Below are 17,183 nucleotides of genomic sequence, written 5' to 3' on the forward strand. Positions count from 1 at the left end.
TACCGCCCCCGCTGCTCCGATTCTCCGGCCAATCTCACGCTCCATAGTTCCCTCACTCGCGAACAAGACCCCGAGGTACTTGAACTCCTTCACTTGGGCAAACTAAAAACATAACGCATAATACAATCAATGGCAATGTCTATTACCGCGGGGACACATTCATTAGGGCTGGGACGACGCGTCGACGTAATCGATTACGTCGACGCATAAATTACGTCGACGCGAAAAATGCGCGTCGATAAAAAAAATAAAATAAAAATTAGATGGGCGGCGCCGGAGCATAGTAGCAACGCGAGTGGCTCCCCAGACTTTCATAAGTGCAAGGCGCCAGGCACTCGTTCCTCTAAGTATGGGAATTATTCAATGTAAAAGGAAACGATTCCTTGATATGTCGTCTTTGCAAAATGACTTTCCATTCTAGCACCACGGCAATTCACCAGCACCTGAAGAGGCGCCACCTGGTAGCAGCTGCAGATGACCGAGCACCGTAGAATTGCATTACTTTGAACTTTTATTTTGGAATTTAAAGGCAATAAACATGTATTGAAATGTTAAGGAATACATATTTTATGTAAATCAACATGTATAAATTGCTATTAGTCAATTAATGGGGAGATAATCGATAATCAAATCTAATCGAAATCGAATCGGACTGAAAAAATGAATCGTTAGATTAATCGATGCATCGAAAAAATAATCGCTAGATGAATCGTTTAAAAAATAATCGTTTATCCCAGCCCTAACATTCATATTAGGATCGCATACAATACTGATAAGAAACAATGTTTATAATGCATTGCGTATATCATTAAATAGAACCACAGTTACCGCATATCATATGTTATAGCCTATCATACGTTTTCTTTGCCGACATTTATTTGAGGACTCAGTATTTCTGAAGTTGTGGAAGAAACCCCCTTATTCCATGTGTGAATTAGGCCATATTATTTGGCAATAAACTAAGCCATTTGCAGTTTGAAATTCATGTGCATCTGTCTCATCGGAGACTGCAGACGCGCTGTCAAAATATCAACTTGTCCGATTCAAATGCGCTCATGGCTCTTAAAGGGGATGGGAGCTCGCACTCTCATTGGTTTGTTGCACGTTACGCCCAAACCACACCTACGGGTAATTAGGCTGCTTCAGACCAACCCTTTTGACACTTGCGCCGCGGCGCAAGCGTCATTTATCCGCCTGTAAAATAGCGATAGCGCCGTAGAACCGCCCACAAAGCTACTTGCGCTTTGCGCTTCCCACTTGCGTTTCAGACCGTTAAAATAGGGCCCCATGTTTCTTTGGTCCTATATGGCGGAGGGAAGGCAGTTACTTCCATTGGACCTTGATCACCGCATTGTTATTCCAATCACCTTGGCATTGACAGCCCAAACAGATCGATCGTTGTCATCCGAGACCCCCAGATGTGACGTGCGCTTTTAAAACAAGATGTATTTTTTGATGTGAAGGATGAATGTTCCTCAATGGTGTGCCATCTAACCATGAGCAAAACAGCCGTGAGACGTGAGATTCCACGGTGGCCTGTTTTATGTGTTGTCAGCACCACTCAAGTGTCGTCCCCCCCTGTGGTCTGTGCGGTGCCTTGTTCCTTTCCTGGAAAGCACATCCAAAAGGCACACCAGATTTTTGTGATTTCTTTCCAAAACATGTTTGCTCCTGACTTCACTCAAACTTTTATTTCCTGCCTGAACTTCTTTGTCTCCTCTTCGCCTGCAGCTTCTCACAGTGGATTATTCCCCAAAACTCAGTTTGGGGAATATTTTTTTAATGAGCCTTGAAGGGATCTAAAATTGCCCATTACACATTACAGGTGATGGTTCAGTGTAGGTTTGACGCATGCCATATGTGTCTATATTTGAACAAAACATTGGTACAATATCATAACAATGTATGCTTAGCATGTAGCAGCTATTAAATGATCGATTGTATTCAGTTCAATATTGAATCGGAATTAAATATGTGCAAATATGCAAAGCGAGGCAATTAAAATTAATTTCTGACCCTTTATAGTGTATAACTCTACACACAGACTGTGCTTAATTCAGAGTCTATTCATGAATCAAACTAGGGATCAATTGGTAGTGATTTATTTTGGACAAACACTTTGCGGGGAAGGATTAGCTTGATCACTCAACTGATCGCAACAACATGCTGTACCAGCTGTGATTTGCTCCAGGAAGCTAAGTCACAACTCAATTTGCACCCCTCTCCTTCACAGAGTCATTATCCCAAATGAGATTTGCTCCCTCAAAGTGCCTAAATGATGGGTAATATATAATGTGTTGCTATGACAAGGGTACAGGGATGAGACTTAATCCTGGTTTCACTCAACCAGCCTAAATCTCTCTCACACATTCCGGTTTTCCTTCTCACACCGCGCTCTCACTGTTAACGTAATGACATTGTGGATTTCTTCTCCCTGTATGGCTAACTGTCATTGGGCTCATGCTTCTTCTTCCTCTCCTTCATCTTCTTCTTCTCCCCCTCATCTTCCTCTTTGTCTTTTCCTTCTTATAGGTTACTGAAACAAGGACGGGGCCTCTCGGATGCAGTAACTATGACAACCTCGACTCTGTCAGTTCCGTTCTGGTTCAGAGCCCTGAAAACAAGATTCATTTGCAAGGTTGGCTATACATAATTGAAGCCACACAATTTCTGATAGAATTGTCACAGTGCGTGTTCTCACTATAAAGTCCATAATGGCGCCACTAGAGTGTCAGAATTAATTTAGCTTCAATCTGTTAGCTTCCATTCTATGTTATTTTTTCTCTCCTTTACTTTATTTATTTATTTATTTCCTGCTGTGCGTGCTTGCAGGGTTTTCCTTTGAATCCTTGGCCCGTACGACTTAGAGTGTTGATATCCAACTCACAACAAATACAAAAACCTCTAAAACAGATCTAAATGGATTAGTGCACATTGAATCTGAAGTCAAGCATATGATGAGAACAGAACAGAAATCAGTGCCATCCATCCATTACTGACCATGCTAGCGTACCCCACTCTACCAGGCCCTCTGAAAGAAAAAGAGTATCCATTCACTCAAACCCTCCCTTTCTCCCTTCCTCCCCTTTCTCTGTCCTCGCCCCCCAGGCCTGCAGGCCATACTGCCAGAGCACCTGCGGGCACGCTTCGTGCAGGCTGCGCTCAGCTACATCGGCTGCAACGAGGAGGGCCAGCTTGTGTGTCGGGAGAGGGACTGCTGGTGCGAGTGCAGTGCCGAGTACCCCAGGTGTAACTGCCCTGAGGTGGACCTCAGAGCCATGGAAGCCGGCCTGCTGCACCTCAGAGACTCCTGGACCTTGGCCAACCAGGACTTTGAGGAGTCGGGTCAGTGTAACATGATTTATACAGACACACATACACACATGCGCTCATGCACATGCACACGCAAACAGACAGACACCCTCACAGAAAAGCTACACAGAGTTAGTGACTATCCTTAATACATTATTTTAAATCTCCTCTTAAAATATATTTTTATCTGAAAATTATACCCAGAATTTGAACCCTCCGTTATTTAATTTTTTATACTTTTTATGCCTTTTATGCCTCAATGCATGGGTTATTCATCTTGTATGTGATTTGTATGTTTTTGTACTTTAGCCTCTTTGTATTTAGGCTACTTGCTCTCTTATGTTTTATTGCTGCATGAAGCTTGCGACATGAGGCATTTTGTCACCTTGTTTGAAAAAGTGCTTGATAAATAAAGCATATTATTATTATTATAAAGTTCATTAGAAATCCCATCACCCTACGATGCATGTATACTCACCTACTTGACGCAATCTCCTTGAATTAATAACTGCAGCCCAGCAGGTTGCCAAAGGGATGCATTAACGTGTCAATGTGTTTTTATTCAAGTTATTGATTCAAGTTGTTTATCATTTAGAAAGACTGATGTGGGGTTAACAATCTTAAAATGCCCCCACCCACGTAAAACCACTTTCACATGAATCAAGCAAATGTTCAATCTTGATTGCCACTGCTAGCTTTTTACCAGTCAGAGTAGACTGTGCTTAATGAGTTGTGAGGCTTTTTCTCCATTAATTGAATAACAATGTTCCAATCTCAGGCATTAAGTAAGCCACCTAATATTTCATACAGTAGCACCCGTTGCTTTGATTTTTAGCAGGAAGATAACCGTGATTTATACATTTGAGTATGCATCATAAATCGCAGGGTGGTTTATTATAAATATATTATACCTCACTACCCACCATTTCCCATGGCCACATCATTACTGCACACTGTTTTTAATGGACAACTTGGGGCAACATTATGAGCATATCTTGTTTCAGATAACGTGTGATTTCTGAGAATGTCTTAAATCTACGATGTTGCACCGGCTTATAGCCTGACGGCCAACAGAGAGTGATAGGCTTGTCAATGATCTATGTGCAAGTATAAACGTGATGTGGGGGCGGGACAAAATGAGGGTATGATTTGATTTGGGAAATCAAGGATGTGATGAGTGAAAGTTGGAGCACCCACAGTCTCACGCTTACTTTTAAATTAGAACAGGTCCCAGTGGTTCCGATCTCATTTGGCTGAAATGTGATGTCCGCAACCCATTCTGACAGCTGGTGCTAGATTAAGGTGTTTGATTTGTGCCAAATACGTTTTCTGGTAAAAAATGTAAAGAGTTGAAAGAGCAAGACGAGGGAGTGTTGCATGCTGTCTTAAATAGATGATGAATGTAAAAAAGTAAACCATCCATATATCAAGAGTGTATTGATCTCAATGGGACTAAATGGGTGACTTTATTCTTTGAATCAAAGCATGATGCATAGGTATTCAAATGGCATACAGACACTTGATGTGAATTGTCTCAGTAATAAAGCATAGGTGTATTATTGGAAAGAGCTGTCATCGACCTCAAACCCTAAAGAATCTTGCGAGCAAAACAGTGACAGGCATGCAGGGTGTCCACGCTGTTCTGTCAGGCTGTGAAAAGCAGCTTGCTGTGCATAGAGTGGCAGGTTAGAGACATCGATGGCATTCATTAGATTTGTGCGTCTAGGTAGCCTATTCCAATTTAGACAAGATGGATATGTTATTATCATAATATCTTTTGGCCTGATATAAGTAATACATAGTCAGTAACCAATTGTTGTATATAGGTATTCATTATACAGTGCCGCATGCTCACAAATTAAATTCCCCTTCATGTATTTCTGTCAAAGCAGCAGCACAGAAAGAAAATGAGATTAGTCTGTGAAACGATATTTTTTTGCCTCTGCATTTATATAATACGTGCCTTTCGATATAAATTCTTCGTACTCTTCTGCAACCCTTCAATCTTCCTAAAATGCCGCTCTGAAAGAGCCTGCCAGGCCTGGCTTTCCAAACGGCCTTTCATTGTGCTGAGTAAACCGAGCCTTGAAGTCCAGTGGAGCACTGCGACTCCAGCCGAGGTGTAAATGTGCTACTCCGTCTAATTTGAGAATGAGTCACGAGGCGCCTCTCTAATGCCGGCAGTCCCTTGACTCTCACGTTCGCAAACCTATTATGAGTCCTCAGATCAATTAAATATCTCTAAATTAAAGTCATAAGACCTTCAAAAGGAGTGCCGGAATCCACCACGTCGTGTCCCATCAACAGGCCTTAATATCGCGCTCGATTTCAACGATAGATCTAATACTCTGAGATTAATTTGCCAGGGAGGCTGGGATGGCTGGAAATAGGTGTTGTGTGCGCGTCGTCGGATTACCGTGCGATCGGGTTGTGCTAATCACCAAACAGCTCGTTGGTTTTTGCTCATTAGAGATGCACTTGAAATGATCTGGATCATCAATCATCTGCTCATGATATTTTTATTGAATTCCCCAGTAAGTGCAATATTTCCTATATTGCAAGCTGCACGCAGCACAGCAGACTCAGAATGTCCTCTCGCTGCACTCTGTCTTGCCATTAGGCCAGTGGTCTGTCTCTCTCTCTTCTGCGCTCAGAGATCTGCACACTGTGCTTTGGCAACTCTTTTGGCTGGTAATAAAATAAAAAATAGGAAAAGACTCCTCTTAACCCAAAGTGAGTGCTGCACTTTTTGTCAACCCCCGAATTAGCATATATGTCAATTAATAGCACTTAAGCACAATTAATAGCACTTTGCCTCGTTGCCTTCTGGACTAATGTGGTCATCCTGCAAAAGCCAAGTGTCCTAGTAAACTTGAGCCAGCATTAACCGGGGAGAAATAAATGACCTCAAGAAATATTCTATTAGTCATCCGGCTTTCACCTTTAACTTTCAACGCCAGAGGATCTTCACCCATTTCACACCTCTGCCGCCCCTTTAACCCCCCAGACGAGTTCCAGAACTTTGTCCGGAAGCTGCCCACCTTCTACGCCTTGAACACCTCTGCCATCCAGTACTTGTGGAGGATGGAGCCAGCCATACACCAGCGCTACAAGCAGCTGGAGCTCAGCACCCAGCAGTTCCTGGGCAAAGCCCGGCGCATCGTCAAGAAACTCTTTGTGCTCAGCAAGAGGTGTCGAACGCAGCCAAAAATTATTACGCTGAGGGAGAGGTGAGAAGCCCGCATTCACATCTCCACCGTTGCACTTTTGTACTGATGCTTTCATTTTGTGTCTGTGTGTGCGCGCGCATCTGTGTGTACTGCCCCATGGTAACATGTGTGAGTGACGTGTGAAAATTGATGTGTGAGAATCTCTAGACATTCCAAAAGTGCGATTGCAATTAAAAGTGGTGTAAACCGTGGTGAGAAATCTTCTCCATCTGCACTCATCATCTGCATCTTCTTAATACTTAATACTTAAGGCCTTAATATGCTAATGAAAAACACAACCAACAACTTTCTTTTGAGTGAAAGTTTGGTAGTGATGTACACTAGATCCTTTTTGTTTTTGTTTTTATGAACCTAAGCCCATATGATTTATATGAGCTCATACCTGCATTTTTTAGAATTACTAGGGAGATGTCATTAATATAACTTATTCTACTTCATTTAAGAATGCTTCATTCTGATTGGCTGGGAGGAGGGCATTAACCCGGCAGGATGCCCGCTGACTTGTTGGTTCTACTTGCGGCTGACTGAGCACAGCGTCATCAAATAGTAGATCAATACGCAGCTTGTATTTTATTCTTATTGGCTGCAGGGTGTCCATTAATCCCAGATATATGGACACCTGCTAAGTAGTTCCAGTCAAATTGTCTGTTCAGCCTTCCAAACGAGAGCTGGTAAATTGTGAAAAATGCATTAAACTGTAATCAGAAAACACAGTTATATGCTATAGACCCTATAATATCTGTGTTATAAAGGTTTTGACGAATTTCAAATTATAAATATGTACACTTTATGTTGAAAGTATAGAGTCTATACTTTCAACATAAAGTGTACATATTTATAATTTGAAATTATATACTATAGACTGTCGCGATTCCCATTGAAACGATTGGCGCAGTGATAAGTCTTCAAAGCGAGAGCTTGTAAATTGCGAAAAATGAATTAAACTGTAATCAGGCAACGTGGTTATATGCTATAGGCCATAGAGTATCTGTGGTTTAAAGGCTGGGACGAATTTCGAAATATAAATATGTACACTTATGTTGAAAGTATAGACCGTCACGATTCCCATTGAAACGAATGGCGCTGTGATTATTCTTCAAAACGAGAGCTGGTAAATTGTGAAAAATGAATTAAACTGTAATCAGGCAACGAGGTTATATACGATAGACCCTAGAGTGTCTGTGGTATAAAAGCTGGGACGAATTTCAAATTATAAATATGTTCAATCCATAGCGTGTACAGCCTATAGCTCTCTGGCTCTTAGCTTAGTGGACTAGAAGACCTCCCGTAGAAAAGTCATAGCTAAGATCTGTCCTATTTACTGGAGGACTGAACAACGTTTACGTTGCTTTTCAAACCTTACGGGAGGGTAATGATTGTTCCAGGTATTAGTCAAACCCTCAGGCGTTACCAGGGACACTAAATTATGGCATGTGAAAAACTCTATATTTGGAGTGTAAAACGCATGAAAATATTAATGAATGATCTTAATTTATTTTCTTTGGTAACTGAACATGGTATAAGCGGTATAATTCCCCTACGAGGTGTCCAAAACATGTTCGATCGATCGTAATTAAAGGGGACTACTTTTTGAGGGAGATGAACTCAAACAGAGTATACATTTAATAAGCATGCAATACGAATAAGAAAAAGCATGATTATTAAAGTATTTGAATTGTTTCATTATGTTGGCAAGCAAGAAGTATAATCACCTCAAGGTAGGGCAATAAACAGTTTGATATGCCCGGTTCGTGGACGGCTTGCCGCCCGAGACAAAGTCGAGGGCGGTAACCTGCCTTGAGGTGATTATCCCTTACATCTTGTAGTTTGAAAACGTACCCCATTTACACCTGCCAGACTGGTGCTTGGTACAGATGAGCATTTGGGCATGCTCAATTGTAGAAAATAGCTTCCTGGTGGAAGAGAAAGTGAGAATAGCTTAGTTGGGCTTTTCCCATTTAGCCAAAAGGAATTCTAAGGCGTTCATGTGAGTCGCTTAAGGGGCTCCCAACTGGATGCCCAGTCCACCAACATTCACCATTCTACTGACCATTGGCTTCTACCATTATTTTCAAGAAAGCTATCACACCGGCTCTGAACTAAAGCTTGTTGCACTGCTCAACCCCCCCCACACACACAAACACGCACACACACACACACACACATTATATTAAACCAAGAAAGATACCTAAAATGTATTCTTCTTACTTCTGTTGTCCTTTCCTCTAGACTTAGACTTTAGACTTATTGGACAGAGACACTTCTTACATTTTAAAAATCCAATAAGTAACTTCTTAAAACAGAGTTCTTATAGATTTTGATCAAAATTAAATGCTGTCAATGTCAAATCATCGACAGGAAATATGCAAAAACTGTCTATTATATTTCACAATATCTGGGGATTCTTCTTATTACCTACATCATATTTGTTTTGTTCCTTTTTTCAATAAAAAAAGAAAAAAAAGTTATGTATGCTTTAAGATATTTATAGAGTTTGCGGATATTACAGGAACCCCAGGCTTAGAGGCAGCAGACAATTTTCCGGCAGCGAAGGTCATACTTCGGAGTTTACCTCATTTGACTGTCCTGCTCATTATTACACAACAACCTCATTGAGATGAAGTATTATGTCGTTTGGGATGTGGTCGCTTTTTTCCCCACCATTAAGCTAGCACCAAAGCCATTGATCAATGACGATGGATATCCTCTCAAACGAAGCGTTGAAGAGCATTAACATACTCAAGTCAACTTAAAATGTAATAAAGTGTAAGCCTTCATCATTTAAAACCAACAAATAATAGATCACCCACATGTGATTAAATAAGATAAGTATGTTATCTATTATGTATTGTTTATGGATTGCCGTGTGTGATTGAAACAAACTCAAAAAAATTATAATAATTACCTCTATAAAATGAAAATTTCATAGCTTTGAAACAGCAGTGTTCAGATGAACATACATTGCATAGTGTAACGGATAAATATCCTAGAATTCCAGGCCTGCCGGTAATGTAGATGCTATATAAGGCATATTACTTAATAAATGCACACTGGTTGTATCTAGGATGCTTGCATTATTGATCTATGCATAAAAACATTGCCATATTCATGTTAAGAAAAGTTTATTATACACACACACACACACACACACACACACACACACACACACACACACACACACACGCGCACACACACGCACACACACACACACACACACACACACACACACACACACACACACACACACACACACACACACACACACACACACACACACACACACACACTCACACACTCACACACTGACAGTGTGATAGCAGTCAGCCATGATTCATGCTATCAGGAACAAATGTTGATTGATGGCTGAAGTGAGCCATCCAAGAAAATGTTGTAACCAGTTATCCAAATGCACCATTTTGAAACTATTGCACCATTTCAACCATTTCTCCATGGCATAGTAGCTGAATTTTGTAAGGTATTTTGTAACGCTGAGAACAAAGAAAGTCTCCTAAAGATCTCCTGATAGAATTATTTTATTTATTCTGTGTTATTAATTTATTTATATTTTCATACACATATAAATATTTCTGGAGGATACATTTATAACAGAGAAACTTAATTGCATGGTTGAAGAGAAGTTAATACTTTTAGGTTATCGATCAAACAAAGATCAAAGATAATATGAAAAATCCGAGACTGCTGGAGAATCCGAGACTTTGATATCTAGCCTTTCGCACGGACAACATTGCCTCATTTTGTTGATGGATTTCTTTGTTGATGTTCAATCGATGTGTTTGATGTTACGTATTTGCTTTTAACACTATAAATAACATACACCTCGTTTTCCCATCCCTGATCTATAGACAAGCAAAAATATATTTGGAAAAACTTACATTTACATGTGTATTGTTAGATGATGATATTATTATGAACACTTCTATGAGGGCGAGACCAGTACACATTCTTATCGAGACATGTACGCTGGAAGGCAGGGTTCAAAAGTTATTCATGCAATTAAAGACAATGTGCGAATACGATATGAGGATATTCGAATGGATGCATATTTCCTACATTTTCAGAACACAAAAAAACGTTTTCCAGAAACAAAACATCTCAGGTGTCACAACAGCATTGCTGCCAAGTAAGAAATAACAACAACAAAACGCAACCAATCTGAAAAACAAAAAAGCCATCCTATCCATTGTTCTCGCTTCCAAACCACACACACACACACACACACCGCACTACCGAATATCCAAAGCCATAGCGCTGCGGGCCGATGTGTCATGTGGATCTGTGTGAAATGAGATGACTGACAGTCAACAGCTTGTGTGTTGAAACACCCGCACGCCGTGTGTGAGCACACCTGCCGGGGGTCTGCCTCGCTCTGATCGTCATTTGCATATTCCCCGCTTCACCCTCAATCGCAGCGAGAAGGAAGACAGGGTGGCAACTACCGGGAAGTGAGGGAACAGCTACCTTCCTCCGCCTACCCCCCGCCCTCCCCCCGCACTAACCTCCCTCCCACCCTCAAACCGCCCCCCATGCATCGCTCCCACAGAGCAGACAGGGGGGCTGTCCAAGAAGCGCAGGGGGAGATGCTAGACAGCAAAACCAAGTGGAGAGTTTATCTAATGAGCACGTGTTAGAAATACTGATGCCCACAACTGATGGTTGCGTATTTGCAACTCGCTGCAAATGTGTGTGTTAATTAAACGCAATGTGTGTGTTTTGTGTTTGTTTGTGTGGCTGTGTGCTTGATTATCTCCAGCTGTCTGAAGGTTGCAAATTACAGTGTTTGGTTGCTGTTTTGACAATGTTTTTTTTGCAACAATTTGAATTTAAACGCGCTCTCTCTCTCTCTCTCTCTCTCTCTCTCTCTCTCTCTCTCTCTCTCTCTCTCTCTCTCGCTCAGGCCCTTCAGCTACTGGCTGGGCTACATCCTCTCCATCCTGTACTGCAGCGAGAACAGCCACCTGGGCTCCTACCTGGAGGAGACCCGCAGCTGTGCCTGCCCCTACGAGCACCCGTCCTGCCAGGGCCTCATCCCCTGCGCGGTGGGCGAGGGCGCCGGCTGCGCCTCCTGCTCCTACGAGAACCGCTCGCGCTGCGCCGCCTGCAACCCGGGCTTCATGCTGAGCCAGGGCCTGTGCCGCAACGAGGCGCCCGACTCCACGGACCACTACATCGGCTTCGAGACGGACCTGCAGGACGCAGAGCTGCGCTACCTGCTGGGGCGCCGCGACAGCCGCATCGGCGTGCACGGCATCTTCGTCAGCAACGACGTGCGGCTCAACAGCTGGTTCGACCCGTCGTGGCGCAAGAGGATGCTGCTGACGCTCAAGAGCAACAAGTACAAGTCCAACCACGTGCACATGCTGCTGGGCATGTCCCTGCAGGTGTGCCTCACCAAGAACAGCACCCTTGAGCCCCTGCTGTCCGTGTACATCAATCCCTTCGGCGGGAGCCACTCGGAGAGTTGGATCATGCCCATCGACCAGAACAGCTACCCGGACTGGGAGAGGACTAGACTCGAGGGCCCGTTGGACTGCTACAACTGGACTTTAACGCTGGGGAACAAGTGGAAGACCTTTTTCGAGACGGTGCACTTTTACCTGAGGAGCCGGATCAAGGCGCCGGCCGCCAGCGGGAACGGCTCCGTCTACTATGAGCCCCTGGACTTCCTAGAGCCGGGAAGCAACTTTGGCTACATGAAGATCAACAGCATCCAGGTGTACGGCTACAGCATGCACTTTGACCCCGACGCCATCCAGGACCTGATCCTGCAGCTGGACTACCCGTACACTCAGGGATCACAGGACTCGGCGCTGCTGCAGCTGGTGGAGATCCGAGACCGGGTCAACAGACTGTCCCCGCCGGGGCCCCAGATCCTGGACCTGTTCTCTTGCCTGCTAAGACATCGGCTCAAGCTGTCCACCGCAGATGTGATGAGGATCCAGGCAGCGCTGCAGACGTTCAGCGCAAAGCAGCCCAACACGAGGGAATACGAAACAACCAAATTATGTAGTTAAAGACAGTTGGGTGTAAGGGAGACATGGTTTGGGTTGCCAGTCGCACAGATGGCTGTGCAGTTCTCAACGCAATCCAACAATAATGCAAAGAGGGGACATTTGGTGATTTGAACTCATTTCCGTTGCAAAATCGCAGCAGTGCGATTTGGGATTGTTATGTCATGGCTCATGAGAATTTGTACAACCATGTAGTGTTAAAGGAGGACTTCCACCACATCCAGATCACCTGTTTTTCTCTTCATGATAAAATAAAATAACTTGACAGTTACAAAGCTCGACCTTATCAACTTTATCGTCACTTACAATGTTGCCTATGTGCTCAAGTTTGTAGAAAATGCACAACATTTTTAACCAGTTACCAATGTAAAATAAAGCTTTTGCTGTTAAATATTATCCAAGCAATGTGTTAAATTCCCTCTATACATATTTTAAACCAGCATGTTTATATCTTCATTTTATATGTGTTTTTTTTCTTTTTTAAATGATCATATTCATAATTTGGAGCATTTCTGTTTTTTGTATTTCAGAACATGTGCTGAGAAGAAATGTATTACTTAATTTCCTTACCTGTCCCAAGTTTAGCAAATAATAATTTTATATTTTGAAAACAGCAAATTCACATTTTCTTCAACATATTTGTAAAAGAAATGCGTAAATATTGTATTACTCAATGATGATGAAATTACACCTTAATCACAAGAGCCATGTTAAAGGCCCCCTATGTTACATGTGCTTTTATTTTTATAATACTGTCATTTGTGAAATAGCGGTTCCAAGCAATGTCTATAAAATGTACAAAACAATTTGTTAATACACAAAAATAACATTTTTATGTGTGTCTGTAAATAAATAAAAGTTTATTATGTGACACGTATCTTTTATTTTAAGTCATTTTTCCTCAAAAAAATACAGCAATATGTTCCATGAAGCACGAGGAAAATATGAGATGAATAGATATTAAAGCCCTACAAGAACACAGTTAGATAGGTTATGACAGTTTCATAAGATGATCTTAAACTTCCACAGTACACATCCCTGGATGATACCTTTTAGGGTATCAGAATTAAATGTTTAAAATATTAACAAAACAAATCGAATCCAAAAAGCTTATCACTTGTTCCATTGCACATCCCTGGCAACAATTCAAAATGTTTAACAACTCTCTCTTCCTTTGATAGAAAAGTATAGCCATAACCTCATGGGTTAACTTTTAACAGACTCCGAAGGCGAGTCTGTTATTGCAGTAGCATGAGATGTTCAACAAAGCAAAAAGTCCACAACCAAAATTGTAAAACATTCTTCACATTGTGATGAGTGCAACATTCACTTCTAAACCCTTAAAAAGATTGAATGATTGAGAACAAGCCATGGAATGGCCAGAGACTCTTACTGGGCATGTTGCTGTGTCCGTTTAGTTGCGTGAAATGTAAAAGCCAAAGTAGGGTTATACATAACCAAGCACTGTGTCAATGCAGTTTATCCTTTTCCTGGTAGCTTCACTCTGCGTCTGGCCCCAATCATCGGAGCCCATAGAGAGTTTCTCAAGCAGCACAAATGTGATTTTACTTTGGATGTATTTGTAGAACCTTGAAAATGTAGAAATGACCTTTGCATGGCCTTCAAAGGCCAAGCAGTAAATTAGACACTAAACACAGGAGTGTTTAGACAAAATCAAATGTTTACCAAAAATGCACAAAAGTGTTTGGGATATAATCTTCCTTTAACAATGTTTAATATTTGAAACAAGCAGTTAATGGTATAACCTTTACAACGTGTAATTTAAGTATTCTGCCTATATTAAGACTCTGAATAACTGCTGGCCGGATACTACTATCACTTTAATAGAACAAAGTGTAACCTTTTATTTTCAGTTGTACAATTTAAACCCATAGGTCAATCTATTTTACTATCAAACGTGCTTCTCTTTTGTCATTATCATAGAATTCTCTTTCCATCCAATTAAAATGTGGGTGTGTAAGATTTGATAGAGCAGAAGAGAAAGAAGAAAGCAAAGAAACATCCCCTCCATCTCTGCTCCCTTCCTCTTTAATTTGTATGGTGTACGTTTTACGTCCGCCATTGAAAACTCTTACATTTCACCCACCTGTGATTGACAGGCAAGATACATTCCGTGATCCAATCAGGGATGAGATGCCTTTATTGATCAGAAATCAGCCAGGAGCGGTCCAAAATCTGCGTTGTTTTCTCTCACCTTTAAGTGAGAAAATGTATTTTATAGTTTGTAGCACCAGCAGACCCTGGTCCCTAACTAGAGTGACACCCCAAGGCCCGCAAATATCATAACAACCTTAAATAGGCACTCAAAAACATTTTACAAGTAAAATAAATCTATTACAGTGAAACAGCCTTGACTCATGCAGATTTTGGTCGGTGAAGGTGATAATATTCTTAATATCAACAATATCATATCACAATAAAATATCTTGATAGTCGAGTCCCTTGGTGGAAATGCTCCATGTGACACACTTTATGCAGAATAGGGAGAGAATTCACAGCCTGCGGGAGTGGTGGGGGGAGGAGGTGATGTGTGACATTGAATAAATGTAATTAGCTGGGGTCAGAAAAAATAAACGGAAAGACACAAAACAAATATCTCGCCATGTTTTCATTGACAGAATGGAAAGACTCTTTGGAGGGTAATTTACTCTCATTGAGCCAGGAAGTCTGAGTGTATACTCGAGCAGAATATTTTGAGTAGAAATGTTTAGAGGCATAAGTTATTTTTATGCACATTAGACGTCCCTGCCAGAGGGTGTAAGTAAAACTAATTTAGTGGCAATAAAACTAAATTAATGGACTACAAGCATCGGAGCACATAAAGAACTAATTCCATCTGAAAGTTGCATTAACACAGCAGCTATGTAATTGCGAAAGGGGTCTATAAAAAACGTGATTTAGTCGGCCAAATGCAAATGTATGTCCCACTCAACTTCTCCAGGTCCAAGTCACACGTTTGAAATTAATTGGAGGAAATGTGCTTTTTTCCCACTAAGTGAGCACATTTCTGTGTGCTTGTACAGCATGCCAATGATGGTATTAAAATAACAATGGGAATGACACAAAGAAAACAGGTCTGAGAACACAACGAAACAATGCAAAACAACATGAGGCAATCACAGTGATTACTCGCGGTGGGACTCAGAAATGCTCACGCGACTTCCCCCACCCCGTCCCTTTCGTATTGAGAGTCATCTTGGATCACAAAAGATTTCCAGTATGGTTCCGTGGAGCAACGTTTACCAAACTTTGTAAATGGGATCTGTGAGAAGGCCTCGGTGAAATGTGCTATTTTGGCTCTGCGATTTCAAAGAGCTGTCAGTAGAGCCCTGCAGTCCTTATTAAGACGACAAGCAGATTCCTCTGATCTCTCTGTTCTGAGAAGGAGAAGGGAAGGAAGAAAAATTGCAAGGCTTACGGGAAGAAAAATATTATTCTTCCCCCGCTTACAAAAAAATGTTCCAACCTAATTTCATGCCAAAATAAAAAAACACAGTCTTTTTCGTGTTCCTTCTTGTCTTCTTTCGCTCATTCTTTGAAGATCGCGTTCTGCCCACTCTTGCCCAACCTACTTACACTTGCCAAAAGGTACACTGTATTTGTGTCCATCTCTATTCCAATTGCCTATGATTGCGCGGCCAATCCTCCCGGGCCCAGCGAACACTCATTTGAAAAATCGCCTGGACATGCATGGAGGTTGCCAACCTCAATTTAGAATGCAGTGGTTCATTTCTGAGGTTCTTACTCGGAAATCACAGCGCAGACCCAAAGGAGGTCTGGCAATGCTACACAGGCAATTATGAGGGCCTACTTTCGCACCTGTACACTGCCACCTGCAACACCACCACCTTCCCTTCTCTATGTATCAACTCCACCCAAGGGCATGGAGCAATCAAAGCCTCCATTCCCAAACATAACTTGCGTTTGAGAGGCCAAAACAATATTTTTGTAGCACGTGTCTATTGGTAAAAGTTTCAAAGTTGTTGACCAAAAAACGTTATGAATGTGTATGATTTGGACATTTCTTAATGCATCTTATTACAGCATTAAGGATTATTGTTTTTTTTGCCATTGTTTTCATTACACAGAATTAAAAACGATGATTCAGATTATATCTACTGCCAGAATGAGCTCTTGACTGCCAATGATTTACTGATGTCGGATTCCTGCATCAATTCATCATTAAATTTAAATGAGGGAAAATAGAGGTTCAGTCCATGTTTGAAGTATAACTTCAGGATTGTTAAACCTGGACCCTTTTCCCATCTTCTTCTTAACGGACAAATATTTTTTGGTCAAGTATAGAGCTAAAACGCTGCAGTCGTAGTCTGGGAAATGGGCTGCAATCTAATCTTTGGGGCAATTGAGCCTGTCAATGTATGTCCTCTTAAGCTGCTTGTTTTTCTAAGATTGTTATAATAAGTGTCTGACCAAAGCATGGAAAGTATCACCATAGCGCCAATAAACTTTTTATTTCCTTTAAATTGATCAGGTCAATTTGTCATTGAGTCCCACCAAGTCCTGCTCAAGGAGAATTCTTGAAAGAGACGAGTTGTTGTGGGAAACGAACGGTGGAAACGAGAGTGAGTGT

The 17,183-nt window shown here is 41.6% G+C and overlaps 1 protein-coding gene across 1 annotated transcript in view; it reads left to right on the top strand.

The window, feature by feature from the left end:
* Positions 1-13,072, top strand: part of LOC130393004 (BMP/retinoic acid-inducible neural-specific protein 3-like) — a 41,707-nt gene extending 28,635 nt beyond the window's left edge. The window contains exons 5-8 of the mRNA XM_056603570.1: positions 2,533-2,638; positions 3,109-3,345; positions 6,320-6,542; positions 11,458-13,072. Of these exons, the coding sequence (XP_056459545.1) occupies positions 2,533-2,638; positions 3,109-3,345; positions 6,320-6,542; positions 11,458-12,574 (1,683 nt within the window). The 3' untranslated portion in view covers positions 12,575-13,072. The remainder of the gene's footprint in view (positions 1-2,532; positions 2,639-3,108; positions 3,346-6,319; positions 6,543-11,457) is intronic.
* Positions 13,073-17,183: the final 4,111 nt, after the last annotated feature.

The sequence above is a fragment of the Gadus chalcogrammus genome, chromosome 12, assembly GCF_026213295.1.
Source record: "Gadus chalcogrammus isolate NIFS_2021 chromosome 12, NIFS_Gcha_1.0, whole genome shotgun sequence".
In the NCBI taxonomy this organism is placed as follows: Eukaryota; Metazoa; Chordata; class Actinopteri; order Gadiformes; family Gadidae; genus Gadus; species Gadus chalcogrammus.